The following is an 18,689-nucleotide window of genomic DNA, read 5'->3' as shown; positions in this document are numbered from 1 at the left end:
ACGAAACTCATCGTTCTCCACGTGTAATATTTCCCCTGTGCTTATTTTGTATTGTGACCATTCTCTTTATATCCTCGTTAACATTTCCTCTACTTTCCATTGCATTTCAACCTAAATGAATAGATATCTGATAGAATAATAACTGCTTACCAGCAGGGACAGTTTCCATCCGTATATTTTTAGCAGAATTGCAGTTCTGACAGTTGATCTGAATTTATCTGAACACCAAATGCACAACTGCCATCGTTTTCTACATGACAGGACACTACAGATATTTCTATTTCAATGACATATTTCCAGAAACATCACCATACGCAAAGTGCCTAGAGGGACATTTCAAATTACATCAACCAATGATTGTGGCTATTTTAATATTATCTTCGTACATCTTTATTCAATGAACCGGTGTTAAGTGGTGTGATTTATACTGTTTGGCATTTGGAGATTAAAGGGTAATCTGGCGTGTGTACAACACACTTATTGGATGCGCGATCATGGACATCCATCTGTGGGATTAATGAGTCCAGCTGTTCGCGACGGCAAGGGAGGTGGAGTGGGCCCACGGGCGCATGAGCCCAGGGATGTGCATGGAGCAGAGGCACTTATCATCTGACCGCAATACACGGCTACCCGGAGCAGTCCACGCCCGAAGACATGAGATTGATGGCTGCCCCAGAAAGCAACCGCCCCGTATGGTGTGATTCATCAAACACGTTTGTCCGACATTGTGCGGGTGATTTGTAGGAAATATGAAAAGTATACACCAGGCCTCGTTAATGTTGTACCCGATAAGTGACTATTCATTAAATACAGTAATATTTAACTCGTGGTGAAGCATTTATATCCTCTGTGTGTGTGTGCAGTCTGTGAGATTAACATTTTTTTAAAATCAGAATGTCAATTTAGCTCCGGACTCTACATATATATATGTACATATAATAATACCGAGGATTAATGCGTTTAGTTCATACCCGTATCTGGTTGAGATGCTAAAATAAGGATTCCTACCTAATAAGCCGAACATCAAGTTTGTGCAATTTTGATGTTTTTACAAAAATATATTGCAATACTTTTGTAGGGCTTTGCAGTGTTCATACTATTTGAATGTTTAGTTACGTGCAGTGTTTATATCAAACCTTGGACAGACATATTCTCATCGTAATTTACAAAAACTGTAAAAAAATACGATAACATATATACTGCTGCCACTCTTCTATATCTGCTGTCACTCATGAAGCAACTGCAGTTGATATTGTAGAATGAGTGAAAATATCTAAACATGCCTTAAAGTCACAAAATTGTGAAGGAATGCAGCTTTCTCCGAGCAGGCAGTGACACTACCAGATTGTCGATCGGCAGGTGTAGTGAAGATAAATACATGCGCCTGTCACACCGACAGACAAATCACCCATTAAAGTGTCTCAGCAGCCGAGGCTGAGTCGTCACGACGGGGAGAAGACCGTGCAAGCAGTAAGTATGTGACCTTACTTCCATTAGCATATGCTGAATACTTTGCCAGCTCCCGCATGACGAAAAGTGACTGTTAGTGTGAACGAAAGCTTGCCCAGACATGAGACCCCCTCTGAGTTAATTGGGCAACGAGGCACAGAATGGTTCGTGGAGAAAATATTAATAGTAACTGAGAGAGGTCTTCCACACTTTACATATCCAGGTTTCCTTTAAAAAAGAGACTTTGGGCCCAACATTATTGTACCAATTGCAAAACAAACTTCAGTGATGATTGTACATGTCAAGTGCAGATTTTAATGGTGGAAAGTGGCTGATACTTGCTGTCGCCATTAAAGGCAAAGGTGAGATGAGGTGAGAGGCCAGGTGAGAAGGCGACAGAATCAGAAAAAAACATGGTGTGAAGTGAGTTGACCCCGCGGTCAGCCAAGCCGTCTCCTTCCTTGTCTTCAGGGACTCGCCTGCCCGGCTGCCCAACCAGAACTCCAATAAGGAATTAGAAGAGGTTATGCATAATTGGAAAGTAGGCTCGCATCCACTATATCCTTTTTCAATGGCATGTATGGTATCAAATAATAAACTTGCTTCACACCCCTCACTGCTTGTGATGAAATCTACTTTAATTGCATTACCCTGTGTCTATATAGAATTTGGTGAACTGAGGCCAAAATTGGCTATTTTTATGCTGTCTGGTGACCCTTGTGGTCCTTTACATTTACACTTGGGACCCAGAATACGAGGGCAGTTGTGGTTCAAATGGGACAATTCCCAAGCCATCAAGAGTGTTCGTGATGTCACACCATTAGCAAGTTAACAGATTATGCATTGGCTTATTGGGAATGTTTTGGCTTTTTTATGCAATTAGCATGATGTTTTTTTCCCTTTACAAATGTCAATTATTTCTTGAGAGAATTTCTCGTGATTAATGTGTACACAACCATTGGTACAACTGACTTAATACCAACAGCTGTATATTTATCAGTGCAAACCATGCAGAGGAATTAATTAACACACGATTACACAGCTTACACAAGACTCTACCATTCGGGCAATGCAAGTGAGTTATTGAACTCCAATGACAAACCAGAAAGAATTCACAGAAGATACAATCATTGTTCTACCGATATGAGGTGAAGATTACACTTGCAATGTAAGGTGCGCTGTATAAACAAAACATCATAAGCCAGTTAATTAATCTGTAATTATTTTTAGGCATCATCGTCACTACCTCTATGCCAAAACTATTATTAGTTGCAGTCCGAGCCATACTTTCTTTTGGGCAGCCACTGTTTGCCAGCCACAACTTTCTAATTTTCCAATTTTATTTGCCAAGAAGCTAATGTCATTATATTGCCGTTACACGCTTTGCTATAGCCTAACTATAATGTGCACGCAGCCGCTGCCACTGGATTCACTGGATTTACCCAAAATGTTCTGCCTCTTAACACATTTTTTTCCAGGTTGTAGGGTTACAATTGATTCCGAGAAATAAGAACAATTACACTGTACTCTTTGCTTCTTTCGATAAAGTCGCGTAGGTAGAAATAAGATAAATAAAATAAATCGCGACCTTTCAATCGCAACACAAGCAACCTTCATCAGGTGGAACAACCACAGCAAGAAAATGCTGAAGTAGGCGAGAGAGCTGCCGTGGCAATAGGTTATAAAGATAAGAAAGGGGGAGGCAAGGGGGAAGAGAGAGGGGGGGGGCATCTAGATATATAAACATAGACATAACTTCAACCGAGAAGATGGATACAAAGTGAACAATCATTGGAAGGATGTTATTAACCAGGTAATCCCTTGACAGGTTGTTGTTGTTTCCATCCTACCTGCCGTTTACTAGTACATTTTAAATCCCCCCCCCCCCGTGTCCCACACTCAGCTTCCCACTTCTAACCCCGCCCACTTCCCCCCTCAGCCTCACGTCCTCTTCCCCTAGCGCTCAGTCGCTCACGCAGCCCCCTTCCCCCTCTCTCTCCCCCCTCTCTCTCTCCCCCCTTGCCTCCACCTATATAACCTCTTGCCACGGCAGCTCTCTCGCCTACTTCAGAATTTTCTTGCTGTGGTTGTTCCACCTGATGAAGATTGCTTGTGTTGCGATCGAAACGTCGTCATTTGTTTTATTTTATTTCTACCCACCGAAAGAACCAAAGAGTATGGATTCCTGTAGTCACGAAAGCTTAAAATCAAGAATGATACTGTAATTACATTGGCATGTATTCACACCAACAGCCTTCACACCTGACAGTGCATACTCGTGCGGTCAGCACAGTAAGACACGATATTGGAGGTCGGAGCCCATTGTAAATATGGACATGTGGACGTATGTATGTATCGTATGTCGAACTTCGTTCGCATCGTACGTAGCCAACCGTGCTAATCGTAGGTGCAGGTTGCGATTTAATGTGCACTGGCATCCAATAATCGGTATCCACTGCCAGATAGGTCTTCAACCAAACTTGCAGTTCCAGCTTACCCGCACTCCATAGAGCCATGCTGGCAGTGGATGTTTCATCGGACCTTGATTTTCCGTATGGTCCCATGGGATTACGGCTTTGTGTCCTGTTATAAATGCCTATAGCGCCACATTGTGGGCTGCACGGTTTCTGGAGCCTCAATGCGACGCGAGTGAAAGAAACGCGAATGATCCATGGCAGATGGAGAGTCAAAACTCTGCCATGGCCTGATTTGTGGTCGACTTTTGGAGTCAGCATGCAATCGGTTTTCTTCAAATAACAGTGGGCTTTAACAACAAATTTGCCTGTATTTAGATTACTACTGGCCAAGATATGGTTCCATGACATAGCTCTAACCATGAGGTCATAGAGGCCATGTACTGTACTCAATAATCCTGGAATATTGAGTTTCCTAGCAGTCTCCCTTGGTTTATCATTTATGGATGGTTTTACCAGGTCACCATTTGAACCATTTTGGGTAAAATCAAGGTGAAGATAATGGTGAGCATAATGTAACAATTGCACATAATTATTGTACGTAGCCTACACATGCTGTGTAATGTAACATGATTAGAGTAGAGAGTTTTGTTTTTTTATATATATTTGTTAGACTGCTCTGTAGTAACCCATTGATGGATTGCAATTTATACGCAAAATGTCACAAACATTATGGGGCTATGCATTTGTTATGTATTTAGGCTATGTGCTAAATACATGCCAAATTAGGCTATGTGCTACATAAAAGCTGTATTCTCTGTATACAATACATCATTACTGTACTAGATTATTTATGTAACCATGTTATCAGGATGCATGAGTGGGACAAGACTCTATATCACTCGTGTCAAACTTCTGGTCGCGTTACAGTGATCGTGTGTTATAAATCATTTTCATACAGAACACTTGGTGCTGCCAGGAGCATGCCCTGGTACCAGTACACCGTTGTGCTCAGTACATCCCTTCTTATGAGAAGTGGGGGGGGGGGACTTCTGTGAGCGTGGCGAATGTGAGAGTGAGATTGGATATTGGATTACAGTTTCACAGGCAGGCCCATTGGTAACGATTACTCCCCCTGTGTGCCTGTCAGCGGGCACAGCCTGTTAGGACACGTTGACCTTCATGCAATAAAGAGTTGCAAAACAAAATTGTGGACAAAATAATAAAGAGTAAAATAAATTCTAGAATATGGTGTTGTGCTACTTTTGATATGTAGCTCAATGTTTTAAGGCTCTACAGTCGCAAAGCAAAATAAATAAAAACTGCACCTACTCAATGAAGGAACACTCGTGACATTTCCCACGTTATGGATCACAACTCTACAGAAAAATACATACGACAATAGCTGAAGAGACTACTGCTCATGAGCTTCCAAGAATGTCCCATGAACATGTGAGCATGTGGATAGTATTCTCCATAATGAGTCTCATATGTCCTCTCAATTTGCAGATAAATCCACACAATATACAAAAGGCGTAAGAGTGAATACCTGTGGGGACTTGTCTAATATAAAATGTACAGAGATGGGTCTCATGCCAAAAATGCTGGTGGTGAAGTAACATTGAGCTTTAGCTACCTTATGTCGTCCGTCACAATAAATTATTCAGCTTAAAAGGTGAGCCAGTTAAGTCTGATTTCACGTTAAGAAACCTTTTTCGGGAAACTAAACTTAGCCCTAACCCTACTTGATTATTACATTGGCAGCAAGGAATGCTGTCTTGTAAACATGCGGCAGAAGTGGATAGGGTTCGCCGTGTTCAGGAAATGAAATCCAAAATTTTACCAGCAGAGGGAGTCCAGAGTGATAAAATTAATAACACTAACAAAACATTTTTTGTTCCTGGGAAGTGTTATTTCCTAATTGCTAATGCCTCAAAAGTACAGAAAAAAGCTATTATTCCCCACAAACTTTGCCTTTGTGACCAGGGCAATGATATTTTGAAATTTACCTATTTTCAATGAGAAAATTGGCGAATTTGTGTCTTTTCGTTCCCATAAAGTGAGAAAAAAACAAAATGTGAATCAAAATTAACATGTATTTATACTAAAGTAATACAAAAAAGACTACAAATATTTAGACACCAAGGCGCACTACCACAGGCGGGACTGGCCACAGCGGACCGAGTTCTCTGTGGGGAGGAACAACGTCAAGTGGGAGCCACTGGTGGGCCTCCGGAAGGTGCTGATGGCACCACTGCACAGCAAATTGCGCCTTATGAAACAATTCGTAAGAGTTGTAGATAAGGAGTCGGAAGCCTTCAAGTACCTTCAAGACTTCTTCCCTAAGCTGTCTGAGGCAAAGGCCAGTGTCTTCGTCGGACCACAGATAAAGAATATCCTGGAGTGCAATGAATTCCCCAAGAAGCTCACTAGTAAGGAGAAAGCGGCTTGGAATAGCTTTGTCGCAGTGGTTCATGACTTCCTGGGCAATTACAAGGTCGAAAACTATGTGGAGCTGGTTGAGACTCTAATGAAGAACTACGGCAAAATGGGCTGTAGGATGTCCCTCAAAGCCCATATCCTTGATGCTCATCTTGACAAATGCAAGGAGAACATGGGAGCGTACTGGGAGGAGCAAGGCGAGCGCTTCCACCAGGATATACTGGACTTTGAACGCTGCTACCAAGGACAGCATCACAAGAACATGATGGGAGACTACATTTGTGGGATGATGCGTGAAAGTGATTTACAGTATAATCGTAAATCTCGAAAAACTACTCCTAAATCTTTTGTAGAAAATTTTGTATTACTTTAGTATAAATGCATGTTAATTTTGATTCATCTGTTGATTTTTTCTGACTTTATGTGAACGAAAAGACACAAATTCGCCCGTTTTCTCATTGAAAATAGGTAAATTTCTAAATATCACTGTCCTGGTCACAAAAGCAAAGTTTGTGGGGAATAATAGCCATTTTCTATACTTTTTAGCCATAAGCAATTACTAAATAACACTTACTACCCAGGAACAATTTTTTTTACATAGTGTAATACGTTTAGCATTTGAATAACATGCAAAACCATCTAAAATAATGGCTGAAAACACCATGAAAAAATAATTGAGCACATAAGTGTCAAGATGTTCGATTGGAATTGAAAAATGTTATATATCATACTGTAGTCGTGTAAAAGGTGATTTCATAAATTTATAAGACCGTGACATTTTTTGTATACATGTGTAGTGAGTCCAACTGAGTCGCAGACGTTGTCTTGGGAGCAACACTATTTATTCAATAAATCGACACAACATAACACAACCTACACTTGGGTGTTGAATGCTCATTTTAGCCACGCGACAGCAGAACTAGACACGGTTCGCTATCCCGGCCCAGGCCACAAGCTAGGTCCCGGACCGCGTGGCTAGAGGCTTCTTTTACCCGACGTGGATCTTCATCACCAGCAACACGAAGAACCCCGAGCCCCTCACGCCCCCCCCCTCCCCCTTATATCGGCCTGGGCTGGAGCTGGCTCTGCCCCTCGCCCCGCCCACCTTCTAGATCTCTCGAGCTCTTTCCTGAAGGCTCTCCGAGAGCTCTTTTAGACCACGTGACCGCCCAGCGGCCCCCATCCACCGGTGGCCCCCCTCCAATATCATCCGGTCACATGTTGGCAGGTCAACCAGCGCATCATGCCCCAATGTAACCCTGGCTGGCTGACACTCCCTCTCGCTCCCTCACCGGGAGCCCGCACACTGTACGTGGTGCCTCCGCGCTGACCAGCGCTCACCCAAGCCCCGCTAGGGCTGGTACTATGCCCAGTAAGCGGCTACACGTAATGCCAACACATTATCCGCCGTGGCTTCGTAAGTCCGGCACCACACAGTGACAATCACAGTCACTACACATGCATTCATACGGCGATAAACTCCCAAATAATGCTAATCTCTATGTCACCTCCTAGCCAGTTTCAGTTTCATTTATTAGGTATAGCCCTGTGCGCCATGCGGCTCTTGACTCGGGTGCAACCGCAACAAACAAAAACATGAACAAAGAACATCTTTAAGTGACTACGCGCAACAGAAAAATACAGGAAAAAACAGCAAAGTCTTCCAGAAAAAAACACTGTCTATCAACGCTGTGTGCAAAATCTCAGTGGGATGCAAGTCAAACAATAACAACAATTTCGATTAAAGTTATCAGGCTAACTCTGTACTTCAACAAACAATTGTGGATAAACCATTCGTTATTGAAATCACCAAAATAAAGCTATAAAAACAATGTAATAGTGATCATTGGTACTGTGATTCAAATTTAACAATAAACGATATACATAACATGAACGACCAAACTTTGCAGCCATAGCTGGCAGCATGAGTCACTTCATAACAGCAGGAGTATCAGCAGAACTATCAAACATTTTCAATAAACCTTTAAAGATCAGCACACTATAATCAAAACTCAAGATCATACTTAGCAGCGGTCATCCGGAGCGATGCATTTCATTTCAGGCCACTCTGCACAGCAGTGGCAGCTATGTGTACAGCTCCTCAAGAGCAGTTTTGAGTGAAGATCTCACAGGTAGTGATCCAAGTTGCAGTTAATTGGCGATAGCATTCCAGACCCTGGGGGCATCAACAGCAAAGGCCCTTCCTCCAATATTTGTACGGCAATAAGGAATGTGAAGCTGATAAATGAGCGAGGACCTTAGGTCACATTTGTTCTTCGAAACAGTAAGGAGATCCAGCAGGTAGTCTGCTGATTTTTTTGCAAGTACATCATTAAGAGATGTTAAGTTTGACCCGATGTAGAGATCGCAGTGGTGGGTCCTATATGGGCAGTTCAATGCAAATCTTAAGGCCGAGTGATAAATTGAGTCAAGCTTCTTCAGTACAGTATTGGGGGCTGATTTATATACGATATCACAGTAATCAAGTAAAGGAAGTATGGTAGCTTTTATCAATTCCAAACGGAAATGGGGGGGAAGCAATGCTTGTGTCGATACAGAAAACCAATTTTTTATTTTGTCTTTTTACCAATAGAATCAATGTGATCTTGAAAATTCAGTTTTAAATCAAAGATGACCCCAAGATACTTATAGATCTTGACTTGCTCTATTTGATAATTATTTAAGGAATGTAATTGGGGAAAAATAACTTCCTGCTTTAGTCCTGGTGAGAAGCATAGCACCTTGGTTTTGGAGGTATTCAGGACTAGTTTTAGGGGAACTAGCTGATGTTGTAGTTTGTTGAAATCACCCTGGAGCTTAGCCAGTAAACACGGAACGTCGGGCCCAACATTAGCATGCGGTTGGAACCTTTGGACCAACGGTGGCCCAAGGTGTCGTGTTTACAGTGGCTTTTTGAGCTTCAAAATTACGTATTGTTACAACCGATCCTTTTCTCCAAAGTGCAATGTATATAAAGTTAACTTTAAAACACCTACGGTCGTGTACATAAAACATTTTTTATTTTGGAAGGATGTTATATGTATTAACATCTGTATTGACTGTTTGAAGTTGTATTGATCCACTTTTATTATAAAATGTGTTTTCTGCAAAATTGTAGTAACGGATTGAAATGTGCTGTTTTCTGAACTTATTTTTACCACAGGTCTCCCTTTAAAAATCGACTTATGGTCTCGAAGGGCTGTTATCTGGTCATAAATAAAGGTCATCCATCGACAGTATCTAACTGGCTACAACCCTGCTGATGAGTCTCAGATAAGTCGAATCAGTCCAGTTATCCACTTAAACCAAATTCTGCTGTATTCAGACAGATATCCGAATGTAAGCATATATAAAATAAAAACTCACTACATTGGTCATGAACACCACCCGCCAATCATAAGTATAGGCTATACTACAACTGCTCTTCGATCTGAAAGAGGACCTTTGCCCAAAACATCGGCCTTGTACAATATTATAATGTATTTTGTGTTGATAGGCAAGTGATCGAGAATGTGGCAAGTTGTTTTTTTCTTTTATGCCTATGCATCATTATCAAGACAGTCCCTTCATATTTACGTTTTATTTAATGTTACTCACATTTTTTGCATCTTACATTTTCTAAAACATTTACTTTATTATACTTCAACGTGGCAATTAAGGGACCCATTCAGTGTGTATATAATTTAGTGTATTGCAAGGAGTTTACACATTTTCTCGCCAATGACACCCTACCCATCAACCAGGACCTCAAAAATGTCCCAATTTCCCCTTCACTGATCCTGGAATATCACCCAGTAACGCGAACGTAATGAATAAACACCTCATTTGAGACCCAAACATTGCAACCTCCTGGCTCTGACATTCCTCGAAGACACCGGTGGTTAACCATCGACTGCATGCGCACATCTCCATCGTGAATGTAAACTAAAAGACAACACGCCACAGCGGTGCGATTGTGGCCATGCAACGCAAACTAGGGGACAATATTATAGTGAACCATTGTATGATAATTGTTTTTTTACCCTTTTATCTTTCAAAAAAAGTGACCCCTTTTTTTGCAAACAAAAAAATATAACTCTGGAAAGTGAGGTTCCAATGGTGAACCATTGTAGAAGCAAAAGTAAAACTACACGAATTCTCACTCTCTCCTGAAGCCCTCTCGTGGCTCGCAGCAGACCTCGACGTTGGCATTGAGCTCCTTAACACATTGCTGCTGTTGCTGCTGCTGCCATCATGCGCAATAATAGAATAGTGTACTGCATTGCAAGAACGTACTCACCATAATACTTACAACCTAAAACAGCTCTTACGTTAACCCAACAGTGGGGATTGAATTACCACCAATTTTTTTCGTCAATCCACTGCGGTAATGGGTGAACAGTTGTACACGGTTGTACGTTACTAACTTTAATTTAATATTGCGTACCGCATACACTTGTTACTGTGTTACTATATACTGCTAATAATAAGAATATTGTTGTGCATATAATTGGTGGTGTTGGAGGAGGAGGAGGGAAAGGGCAGTGACGCACGGTCTCATGGCGCCGCCACGCGAGGTGAGTTGCCCCTGGGGTCTCGGGCAGAGCAAAACTACCACGAAAAGTCGCCAAAGTGGCGCTGGAGCGGCCGATTTCGTGTCAGAGACGTCGACAAAGGCGGCCACAAGCGTGCCAGTCTATTGCCGGGGCGCCGCTAAGCCGCCAATTTTAAACTTTGTCGCCGTAACGCGCGACGAGCGAGGAATTTTATTTTTATTTTCGCGGGGGGTGTGGGGCTTGACCGGCCTCGCCTGGAAATTGCGCCGCAGCCTGGCGCTAGGCCTCAGGCGGGGCAGCGCGGCGGCGATCGTCTCCCCCTTAAAGAAAGGAAATAATTTTTGTAATCGTTATTTAATGTCAATTATATATTTTTTTAAATAAAAAAAGTCTTCGTGCTTTAACATCGGGGCAGAATTGGCAATCTTTGTTGAAGACATCGAGATTTCCGGAGCCCGTTTGCGTAACTTTCACGCCGAGTTAATTTTGTTGAACAAAAAAAAGTGGAAAACTGTGGAGCCGGGTGAGGAGGCCTGGTCCGAGGTGGCAGCGTCAAATGTTTTAACGTGAGACAAAGCGGGACGACGAGCGATACAACACAGCAACGTTTATGGTGTGTTGATTTGTTATTTGTTTAATAAAAGTTCCGTCATTTCTATTACATAGGGCGGCAGCCAATTTCTTGGCAGCGCTGTCCCCATGCCTCGGCATTGTTCGACGCCACGGGGTTTGCGTTGTGCAGCGTTGTGCCTCGTTATTTATAACATTTGCCACTTTACAGTGGGGGCACTTTGTGGCAACAGCTGCATACTTTCTGGGGCCTCGGTAAACCATCGAAAAGCAACTTAAAGCGAAAGACGCGGTGGTGTTGACCCCAAGTAAACGTGGGGCGTAAGTTTACGACGCGAGCTGTAATTGCTTCTCTCCATCGCACAGAGAGGAGGGTGACCGCCCTCGTTTTGCTGTTCGTAGCCGTCGTTCTCGTCCTCTTTGCTGACAGCCTTGGTCTCTTTTTATGTCCACACAGTTCTGCTTGTCCAGGAGCTGACGGGAGGATGTGCTGCGTCCCGTTCACACGCGACAACAACGAGGCCGCATGCTTGAACATTCTTGGAGAGCTGTGAAGACGTTCATCTCAAAGCCATCAAAGAGGGCTTCTCGACTCGGATGTCCAGGAAACCAGAAGTTTTCCCCCCTTCTCTCTCCACTTCTTGTCGGAACGTTTTAGATCTGAAACCATCTTCAGATTCAACGACGAAAGCAGGAATTGAAGCAAAAAAAAGGGACCGGTAGTTTCTGTGTCGTCTTATAAAGAATCGAGTTAAGACAAACAATGGAGCAGAACATGGAGTATTTCTTGATGCAGGTCATGCAGAAGGATGTCAGCAAGCGACTGCAGACTGGGCAGGAGTTGGTGGACTACCTCTCAGATCCTGTGCGATCGTGGGATGTGGAGCAGGACCCATCGCTCCTGGACCGTATGGTGGACGGACTGACCGGCTGGGTTGGATCAAGCAACTTTAAGGTCAGTTTTTGAAGGATTCGCAGTGCCACGTGTTGTTGAAATAAAACATTATTCCGAGCTCGGGTATGCCCAGCTTGGGACATCTTCGGTGTCAAACAGTGGGGGTTATTGCTAACGTGTCTTATCAGCCAAAGGGAAGGCGATGTTGCCTGTTGTTACTGTACCTCTCTCATCAAGGGGTCGTTTTCCCCAATTCGTGGCTTGATGCTAAGATGATGGACAGGCCCTCGAGGTGTATAGAGTTGATGGACTTGTTTAGAAAAACGCTGACGTACCTTTCTTTTCAGAGTGTGAAGAACACTTGCTTATAATAGCCATGAAACGTTGAACTGATAGTTAATGTGTCGATTAATTCAAGGTGAATCGTGGTTTTCCATTACAAATTCCTTTTTGGCTTTTGTCTCATAGGCACTGAACCAACTTTCGACCATCACAAGTGGCCCGTTGTGTTGCAATATTATATTTTAAAGAGTTAAAACAAGCAATACTTGCGTTTCATTTGGCACTTAATGTTATGCTTCAAAAAGTCTCCTTTCAACTATAATTTTGCACATTCTTTAAAAATCATTCTGTAAGCTATACATATTACAGACGACCACATGACTTTATATGGAAATAGCTAATTTGCAAAATCCTCACTTAAAAAAAACATCTTTCCTGAGCAAGGAAACTCGTATATGTTCAAGATTTCATCAAGCAGTCATTGCTGTTACTTGAAAAAAAATCATTCCTTAATGCTTGAATGTAAGAAGCTGATTTACTAAGGATTATGCCGGACTGCCTTAGGGGAGCTAATCCCTCAGTCCTGCCCTGATCAGCTGTATAAGCTTTCGAGCAGTTCTCTAATTGCATTCCTAGTTGCTTATGTCATTGCTACTTTAGAGTACGTTTTGTGAAGCTGCCCAAAGTCGTATACAGTACGGTATGTCCATCTTTTTAAATGTAAAATATTTCATCGCCAACGTAAACCGAGGCGTAAAACAGTGATAATAATGTAATGCTTTACAAATTGCGAAAAATACCACGGTGCGTATGTTTACGTGGGGTGTTGCTTGTGTGCAATGGACCAAAATGCCCACGGTACAGTACTTGTATAGTTTTGTAGGTAAGTATTCTCAGTGAACTGATCTGGTGACTCCCAATTTAGCCGAGTGACCGAGTTTGACATGCCATGCCAGCTGAACCCATTTGACATGTGCTGGTCACAGGGCTGCTGAAGAAGAGAGGAACGGCTGTGGCAGCTTTTGTCGTACATTTTTTGCTGATTCCATACTTTTAATTTCCATTGCTGTCCCTTGGCCCTTTGTACGTTGTATTTGGCGGTCGAGGGTCTGTGGTGCTCGGTAAACGTGCGCCAGAGACATGCTTCAGTGAATGTTTGTGGGTTTGAGTTCATATATATTTAACAACTGGAATGGTACCGCAGATACAGTAGTAGTTGTGCCTGTTCGTACGGCACTCTGCAGCTGCTTGGCATCCAATGCAGCAACGTGTAACTAAACGGATTCATAAGATAGGGTGTACTTTTTGGTAACATTTTTATTTGCTATGGGCTGTTATTCTGTCACATGCAAGCTCGTCCATGAAATTGTGAAGTCATTGAAGTGCACAAAACAGTGTAGTTCATTTCACGAACATATGATGGCACCTCACTCTAGAAATTACGAAATATACTTTTTCCACATTAATCTCAGCAGTATACATTTTGTAAGTTTCAACGACACAGTGTTGCATCAAGCCAATGTGTATGCTCAATTAATGTCTCTAAAACTGGGTTTAGAAAAAAAAGAAGTTGAATAAAAAATGCCCTTTCTTTATGAGCATAATTTGAGTAACTTATCAATTTTTCGAAACAAACCTATTTCTATCTTGATTTGAAGGTTTCGTGACTGCAGGAATTCATACTCTTTAGTTCTTTCGGTAAAGTCACGTAGGTAGAAAAAAGAATAGATCACGACGTTTCGATCGCCACACAAGTAACCGTCTTCACCTGGGTTGACAAAGAGTAGAAAATAATTGCGTAATACTAATATTTGCTGAATTCATATACTGTGCTTCATGCGTTTTACAGCAGCTTCCCAATTCTAACTCTAATTGGATTGCATCAGTGCATGTTGCTCATTTTGACTTTAAACTCGTTCATCATCAACCACGCTGTCCACTGCTGGATGATGAAGGCCCCTCTAAGTAATCGCCATCCTTCACGGCCTTGTGTTGCTACAATATATCTTAACTATGAACTGGCCACATCGTTGCATCTCCTTAGTGGATGTTTTATTGATTGTTTCCTCTTGGCTGCAACTATCATCAGTCTTGACAAATGGCCCTCATCGCTCCTAACAATCCCACTTACCTTTACTCCCACTCAATATTACGTCTCTAATTCTCATCTGTTCTCTGATCCATGTTTTCATTTTACTATCTCTCACTGTATGATACACGTGCATGTTATCTTGCTTGTGTTCCTTTTTCATCGTCCATGTTTCCGATCCATGTGATAGCATCTAATGTGAACTGATGCAAAACATTCTTATTACATTTGTATTAGTCAAGTTGATCTGGAGCCCAATATTGCAGCCTTTATTACGTTCTTCAAAAATGTCCTGTCATTAATTCAGGAATGACTGTCCTTAGCATATCTAAGATGATAAAGAATTAGATACATTAACCTCCTCTCTCACTTATATATTCTTTGTTCACTAGGTCATTGGGAACAGACTAATGGGTAATGTAGAGGTGAAACGTTGTTTTCCGCCATCGACTACATGCATGTTATCAATCAGATCCTGGAAAAGACGTGATATAATGTTACGTGAATTAATGTATGTTGAACGTTTTTGCACCGTACATAGACAATCGTGCTAATCGGAGATGCTATGTGAATATAATCTAAATGCAACCACATCGCTAGATGCTGTACAGAATAAGTTGGCATTTATTTTAGTGAGAAAGAGGCAGTCAGACACCGGCTGAGGAAAATGGATGAGAAATTATATTCATCGACTTAAGCTTGTGGGGGCTGTGCTCGTTTTGCAAGACTACAAGTGCATCTTTGTTGTGGCCTACAGAGACTTGTGGCATTCATTTTGAAATACTTTTAGCTAAAAATAAAAATAATGAACATGTAAGCTACTTGTCACCCAAAGCAATTTAAAGTTTGATCAAAGGTCCAGTGTTTTACTGCCTTATTTACCAATCACGTGTAGTGTTTCATAGTCACTGAATGTTGTTTTCATTATGGCAAACACTTTCCTATTCAGTATGTTTGCTTAATATTCACCACATTGCAAGTACTAATTACTCAGCATTGCCACCTTGCAAACTGTTACACCGATTAATCCTTCTTGTCAAATTATACAAAAGTATAATATCACTTTGTCTTCTAAAATTAATTTTTCGAGCAAGAAAAATATCCAGACCAAAAATAAATATCGTGCATTCATTATTCTATAACGATGGCCTGGCATCATGCAGCATTATGGGAGGAGAGAAAGTGCATTCCCATGGCTGCTGACCGATAACTGGGACATTACTTAGCATTTTATATATATCTGAGAACACTTGCTCTTCATGGTGAATTGTAAAACAAAATGTAGAATCTTCTTTTGCAAAGCTGCTGTCCTTTGCATTGTGCTGTATCCCATACATATTCTCCATGTAATTTATTATTACGTATAAAGTAAAGTACTCAATTTAACATCAAAAGTATGTTTGAGGTGTTTTTGATGGAGTGAATTTGGCCACCAATTAATATGCACCTGTTTCCACAACAACACAGTTGGTAAATGTTGCATTGAGGTAGTTTACATGCATGAACACAGTGGCAAATTGACCATAGCCTTAAATGTTCAACAAGCGTATGCAGGCCATTACAGATTGTTTGGCATTCCCCCAGGTGTCCCTGCTTGGCCTAGAGGTGCTGGGTGCCCTGGTGGATCGCTTGCAGGATCGATTCAAGATGCATCTGGGCACAAGTAAGTCATAAGCATGCAACCTCTCACCATAACTTTGACTTTCTTTGGCTTTTGTTGGTCATTGTTAACGACAGATTGTGAATTATAAGCAGAAGAAGAATAGACTTTACCCTTTCTGGCAATAACACAGGTGTTAAGATGTTCAAACACCAAATAGGCAACCTATTGCAAGGCATAAAGTCTGCATTAACCACATGCTTGTGGTAAAATATGCAAACAAACGTGCACTGATAATATGCAATCGGTGACTATTTAGTGTTTGAACATCTTAACAACTGTGTTATTGCCAGAAAAGGGTGAAGCCTATTCTTTTGATCATATGGATACTGGCAAAAAGGTTATGTCGATATAAGCATGATGTTTTGATTGATGCATGTCAAGGCTACGATTTGCGAAATGATTGTGCACCATACTGTAACTTTGGCCTTTCAACACAAGCACAATTTCCAAAAGCCCGATGCTGTTTTACTACATCGTGTCGATTTATTATGTCACTAAATATGTTCTTTGAAAAATCACCAGTTAAAAAATAATGCGCAAGCAACTTTGCATCATTTATACTCTTAGGTTTTTTCGGTAAAGTCACCTACGTGACTTTTTTTCTTTACCGAAATAACCTAAGAGTATGAATCCTTGCAGTCACGAAAGCTTCAAATCTAAAATTGCATCATTTACCTTTGTTAAAACTTCAGCATTGTATGCAGGGACCAATCTCCTCTGACTTGCAAAGATATTTTGCATAAAGTTTTGTCAGCTGAACAGTACCAACAATATAATTATAACGAGAACAGGAAATGGGGTCAACACAACCCTCGTGTGTGTGTATTCCCATCAGTGTGTTCATATTGTATACTAGCTTCTTTGTCCCGTCCTATAACGGAAGTTGTAATATTTACAAAAAAATCGAGCAGAGTTTAATTGTATCTTGTGTCAATTTAATGGCAGTGAATCTTGCACAAGTATGTCATCAAACACTTCACTGCATTTCACTGTAGCACTGTATTAATGGCAGTGAATCTGGCACGAAACTATGTCATAAAACACTTCACTTAATGTCAATGTAGCACTGTATATAACTGACCTTCAATTTGTTCAAATCCACTGCTCTGATACTTTATTCTCTTCTGCTTTCGGTCGCTGGGGTTGAAATAAATTGGAAATCGATGCAATATGTGGAAAATCACCGAGAAAGGTCTATTTTACCATAATGTAGAAGCATAAATTATTATCTTACCTTTTGCCTCAAGTGCTGAATAAATAAATAAAGACACCAAATCCACTTTGTTGCTGCGTATAATTATTGATTACATTCACTATCAATGAAGAAACGTCAAACTTAAAGCAAATTTGCGTGAGTGTAAAAATACACCCGCTCATGATTATTAATGAGGGGGGTGGGCCTCTTTTGCAGTGACGTCATGTACGGATGTAGCACTGTGCCGCGTATATTTATTTTTGACTTTCTGTAAAGAAACGTCATATTTGAAGCAACTTTGCGAAAAAATATATCTTTCCGCTCGACTTTATTCCGCGCAAGTGTAAAAATCCACCCGCGCATGATTACTTTATTATTAAAGACGGGGGGGGGGGGGGGTGCGGCATGTGGGGTGACGCGCGTTACACACATTTCTGGGCTTTTATAGTAGTAATACATTGTCACTTCTGAAAAAGAGCTATATGGTACAGTTTGAGCAAGTCACGTCTATGATCTGGTGTTGGGTGAGTGTAGATATGATCCATAGCTCGGAGACAATCCAGGGCAGGATGTCGCGTCATGGGGCGCAGCAGCAGGGTTGACATCATCCTCAGAGCTATTGTGCTTAAGCTGCCGAAATCGCCCACAGCTGTTGTAGTGTCATAGCAAGGGACTTTACTGAACTAACATTTAAACAAAACATATTTGTACATTAAAAAAAATCCGAAAAGTTTAACAAATATAGATGTATTGTTTTGAGTAGGTGTGCCTGGTAACTGCACTAATTTCAATGACTCATTTTATAAGCATAAATCTTGAGAAGCAAGCTCAGACACGGTTAGATTTAAATTTTTGTGCTGTCATCGTCGCCTTGTGAAGTTTCGTATCTCAGAAACCAAAATACATTACCTGTAAAGCTACTGGCTTGAATTTGACACCTTCGGCTCCGCTACACATTCATCTTCCAACACTATCAGCAGACCGTGATATGAATATAATAAATATATTTTCACAGAATTCACACTTGCATTTTTTACATTCTGCATGCGGTAGAATTAATTAACACACGGCCGTCGTTGGCTGATAGAGCATTGTAGTACAGTTTGTTATTAATGTTCGGTCTGGCTCGTTAAGCATGACTTAAGTGTTGTCACT

At 41.3% G+C, this 18,689-nt stretch overlaps 1 protein-coding gene across 16 annotated transcripts in view; it reads left to right on the top strand.

Annotated features, from left to right (window-relative positions):
- The first annotated feature begins 10,511 nt into the window (after window positions 1-10,511).
- Window positions 10,512-18,689, top strand: part of LOC144717543 (CLIP-associating protein 1-like) — an 83,792-nt gene continuing 75,614 nt past the window's right edge. For 14 of the 16 annotated variants that reach the window (XM_078593093.1, XM_078593047.1, XM_078593000.1 and 11 more), the window contains exons 1-3: window positions 10,512-10,861; window positions 11,868-12,365; window positions 16,261-16,339. In XM_078593093.1, the coding sequence (XP_078449219.1) occupies window positions 12,174-12,365; window positions 16,261-16,339 (271 nt within the window). In that variant the 5' untranslated portion in view covers window positions 10,512-10,861; window positions 11,868-12,173. Of the gene's footprint in view, window positions 10,862-10,887; window positions 11,454-11,710; window positions 11,732-11,867; window positions 12,366-16,260; window positions 16,340-18,689 lie in introns of those variants that run through there. The other 2 variants (XM_078592954.1, XM_078592963.1) reach the window with 2 other exon arrangements.

Source organism: Lampetra planeri, chromosome 1 (genome assembly GCF_965212315.1).
Source record: "Lampetra planeri chromosome 1, kcLamPlan1.2.h2, whole genome shotgun sequence".
Lineage (NCBI taxonomy): Eukaryota > Metazoa > Chordata > Hyperoartia > Petromyzontiformes > Petromyzontidae > Lampetra > Lampetra planeri.
This window is presented reverse-complemented; position numbering and strand designations above follow the sequence as displayed.